Raw genomic sequence first — 4,935 nt, 5'->3', positions numbered from 1 at the left:
AGGCGGAATAGTTTCTTCTGTGGACTCTTCTGAAGTGCTTGAGGTAATAGCGTTGCCAGCACATGATACTCGGAGCGGAATACCGATATTGTGATCTATGCTGTGAGTCATTGCTCGGACGTGTCAGCATCTGGGAGATGAACAATAAATCTCTAGAATGAAATTGAAAAATTTTCCAACACAGACTTTAGTGTATTAGGGAAAATCTTAGATGGCTTAATAATTAACAGAGTCTATCATCATCTACAAAAGAATAACAAACTAAGTGACCTTCAATTTGGATTCAAAAAAGAGCGTTCTACAATCCAAGCAGCCCTCAGAGTCAAGAATTTCATCAAGAATGCTTGGGAAATGGGTCAACATTCCATGCTCATCTCAATAGACTTTAAAAAAGCTTTTGATTTTCTATGGTGGCCGAGCATCTTCAAACGCTTGAACGAGACTGAATGCCCTGCCAATATTCAAATGATTCTAAGAAACTATTTACACAACAGGACAGCAGGATACTACTCCAACAACATTACAGTTGAAAGAAAGGTTACCAGAGGTTGCCCGCAAGGCTCGAGAAGTGGGCCAGGCCTCTGGAATCTGGGCTTTGACAGCCTGCTAGAAGAATTCAATGAAAGGGAAGATACAAAAATACAGGCTTTTGCCGATGATGTTATATTGATGATTTCGGATAAAAACTGTGACAAACTAGCAGAAAAGGGCAATAAAGCAACAGGGAAAATAGCTGAGTGGAGCCAAAAACATAATCTTCAGATTAACTATAAGAAATGTGAAATACTAGTTAGTACAAAAAAGATAGGGAAAGGACAATTAAAGAGACAAATCGGAATATACATAAATGGGAATAAGATAAAAAATGTCAATGAGATGCGATATCTAGGAATTTACTTTGACAGGGCCCTTACCTGGAAAAGTCACGTAAACCAAATTCATCAAAAAATGCTCCAAAAAATAAATATACTTTTGCAAATATCTCGTAATGTTTGGGGTCTCAACTACAAATCCACAAAGTTAATATATAAAGCGGCAATCGAGCCGACAATTCTATACGGGATACAAGTGTGGGGAGAAGCCATTAACAAAATAGAAATAAAGAGGAAACTACGAACGATCCAACGAAAATTTATGATAAATATCTGTAAAGCGTATAGAACGGCACCAACTGATGGTCTGTTAGTACTGGCAAACATCCTACCGGTTGACCTTAAAGCAAAACAACTTAACTGGGAATGGACATTAATAAAAGAAGACATCAGCAGCCTTAATGCTAAGGATATTGAAAACAAAATTAAGAATGGGCTACTACCCCCGAATAGCAATAATCTCATACAAGAAATAAAAGATAATCAAATTGAAAGGGTAAGGAACAACGGAGACATGGATAAACATCCAGCACAAGATGTCAACTATGAAACAAACATGGACAACAAGAATGTCAACAGAGAAGACTGCTGGAGAGTATTTACGGATGGTTCGAGGAGGGCAGAAGGAGTTGGTTGTGGGATTGTAATCTTTGACCCAAAGAACATTAAGACTTATCAGGCTAGCCTTAAAATGGCGAATTATTGCACAATCACCCAAGCAGAGCTTTGGGGTGTTTTCAAAGCCTTACAACATATTGACAAAAAATCCCAATGGTACAAGGGACCTACAATAATATACACCGACAGCAGGGTAGTTATTCACACCCTTAAAAACCAAACTAAAAGTACTTTACTTGCACACGAAACAATTGAATTGGCTCATAGAATTGGCGGCAACAAAATACTCAAATTCCATTGGATTCCTGGCCATAAAGGGTACGAGGGAAACGAGACTGCCGACATGCTGGCTAAGAAAGCAGCAAAAAGCAACCTACCAATAACATATAGTAGAATACCAATCAAAGTAGTTAAGCAAAAAATTAAAGAAATAATAGATCAAAGATGGCAAGAAGAATGGGAACACTCGAACACAGGTAGAACTTTGTATAGCTTCATACCGACGATCGCCGTCAGAAGAGCATGTAGACATCTTAAACCTACCTACGAAATTACTCAATGTTTACTAGGACACGGTAACTTTAATGAATATCTCTTTCGATTTGGAAAGAGAAATACTGATAAGTGCGATATAGACAGTGACAGCATTGACAACGTGACACATTACTTATTCCAGTGCAGCAAATACGAACATCCTCGTGAAACCTTTATGAGACAATGTGTTTTGGCCGAGCTCAAATTGGCCACCAAAGCGCACAGCACTTGTGCAAAGTAAAATGTTATTCGATAACCTCTGTAAATTTATAAAAGCAACGAAAAAACTGTCTGCAAGAAAACAGTCAGAATATCCACCAGAAGACAATGAAAGAACTACTACAAGTGAAGAAATTGATTAAATTGTCGACAAACAACTGATCATCTTGTACATATTGTATATAATTGTATATATGTTACAACTGTTCACATTGTAAGTCTCAATGTAGGCAAAGTAGCCTAAATTGTATTTTTTTCTTCCTAAAGTTTGTTTTGTTAATGTATGCCGAAGCAAGACGACTCTGCAGACCCCTTTCCCTTCATATCCTAATCTTCCATCTAATCTATCACTATTACTTCTTCTTCCTTTCATTTCTTTCAGGGCTAAGTCAGTCAACAAAATAGACAGCCCTCTTAATCTTTACTCGTAGTAGTAGTTCATTGTACAGGTCTTTGCCGGTTGTAGTCCCTTGCATTGGAATCGGTGAACACAATTCTTCGGTAATATTAAATTTGGTGTCAATACCACATAAAAATATAGCCAGTTGTGCTGTATCGCTAATATCGCAACTCTCATCAAGTGCCAAAGAACAGTATTCAAATTTTGCAATGCGTTCACGAAGCGTTGTTGCTATGTTCTCGAACAAGTCTTCAATTCTCCTTGCAATGGTGAATCTTGATAAACTAATGTTTGATATAATAATATTTATTTTATCAGGAAATGCTATTTCTGCAACAGCAGTCAGACATTCTTTTATCATCTCTCCATCCGCAAAGGGTTTCATTTTTTCGCCAGTATTTGACTGACAAGAAAACTAGCCTTTACTGCCGTATTTGATAAAATAGCTTGATTTTTAAAAATAGCCTGTTGGTTTTCCAAATTTTTCTCTATTTGATTAAACATATCTATCCGGAGTTGTTTTGTTGAGTTTTTATATTGTTGTTAATGTTTTGTATCGTAATGCCTTTTTATGTTATAAGTAGTATATATAAGAGAGACTCTGGGATAATTTGTTAAACTTTTAAGACTTTATAACTTTTATTGTAGTAACGCTCAACATTCCGAGGGAAAGACGTCGACCAGGGGCTAAAAATGGCAAAAACCGTTGAATCGTTCGAGCGTTTCTACGATATTTGCATTCCAAAAGCTCTCGTAGACATTAAAACCATGCCCATTTTTGTTGCCCCTTCGGATATACTTCACTGCGAAAATGTGAGCGAGCGTTTTTACAATAACGAGCAATTGTAGAATAATTCGCTGATATTTTTGTTATATATTTTTTTAAGAGATTGTTTTTGTTTACGATACGTCGAGTCTTAAGAGAAACGATATTTTTTGTTAAGAAATTTTTTTTCTTTATCTCTTTACAATACGACGATCGCCGATGAGTTTTAGATCTTTCTTAAGAGAATCAATATTTTCTTTATTTAAGAGAATTAATATTATTATATATATAACTTTAATATTTAAGATATTTTTTTCTTTTCGTTAAGCCAATGCCATCTGTTGGCAAAATATTAAATTGTTAAGTCGAAGGTGCCATCTGTCGGCAAAATATTAAACTTCATTTTTTTAAATTATTTTCCTTCAAAATTTCGAAATTGATTAAAAAAATAACAAACAGCGCAAACCGTCCGTCGCTATTCGGATCGCGCCATTTGCTATTTGGTTTTTATCGATACTTTTACGATATATATATATTTTTTTCCTCTTTCTTTTATTTATTTTTATATTTTTATATATATTTTTATTTTTTTATATTTATATATTTTTTTATTTTTATATAAGACAATCAATATTTTTATATATTTTTTATTTTTTATATTTATATAATTTTATTTTTATAAGTTTTTGTTTTGTTAAGCCGGGGCCATCTGTTGACAAATATGTGTCGCAACTACGATTAAATAAACGACACACAATTTTCTCTCTTGTTCTTTTTTATTCGAAAATAGCAAACTAAATGATATTATATAATTAAAAAAACAAATAAATATAAAAAAAGTTATAATAAAAAAAATGCTTATATTGCTAACAGAAATAGATGAATAGATGAGGAGATCTCCGTCAAATGTGCTTAAAAAAACAATAAATATTATGTTGTATATTTATTTTAAAAAAAAATTTATTATAAATAGTTTAAATTAGAAATTAAAAGTAGATTGTAAGGAAAATCCGCAAGAAAAAAAAGCAGAGGGCGTTAGTCGTTCTTCTTTTTCGAAACAAAGAAGATTGTCAAACAAAGAAAGATGCTTAGTCATGGTGTCTAAATGTAACTGTTGCTTTTTGACTTTCAATTGTTTTTTAAATATAAGAGACGATTGATAGGATTAATCGATGTATCGATATCAACCGCGAAGATAAGAAGTTTAAGATTAAAATTATAAAAAGTGAATTAAAGCTATAAAAAAAGTTTAAGAACTAGCTTTAGGAAGCATTAGCTTAAATATATTTTCGAATATTAAAAAACTAAAGAATGAGCTTATGCCTAGACACCAGTCTTTCTTTGCTTCGAAAAATCTTGCGGAAATATTCTTACATCTATTATTTAAAATTTTATATAAAGTTTTTTGAAAAACTTACCTTTTATTCTTTAAATAAAATTATTTTTCTATGTCCAATTATTATTATTAGTTTTTTTAAACAGTCTTGGAATATAATTATATTTTTTTTAAATGTTGTATTTAAATT

At 32.8% G+C, this 4,935-nt stretch overlaps 1 protein-coding gene across 1 annotated transcript; it reads left to right on the top strand.

Annotated features, from left to right (window-relative positions):
* Window positions 1–351: 351 nt before the first annotated feature.
* Window positions 352–2,265, top strand: LOC136973483 (uncharacterized). The gene has a single exon (XM_067268215.1). It carries the CDS (start codon window positions 352–354, stop codon window positions 2,263–2,265), a length of 1,914 nt encoding a protein of 637 aa, XP_067124316.1.
* The last annotated feature ends 2,670 nt before the right edge of the window (window positions 2,266–4,935 follow it).

This window comes from Centruroides vittatus, unplaced genomic scaffold, assembly GCF_030686945.1.
Source record: "Centruroides vittatus isolate TY-2023 unplaced genomic scaffold, ASM3068694v2 contig_318, whole genome shotgun sequence".
In the NCBI taxonomy this organism is placed as follows: Eukaryota; Metazoa; Arthropoda; class Arachnida; order Scorpiones; family Buthidae; genus Centruroides; species Centruroides vittatus.
The sequence above is the reverse complement of the archived record's forward strand: the minus strand, read 5'-3'. Positions and strand labels throughout refer to the sequence as shown.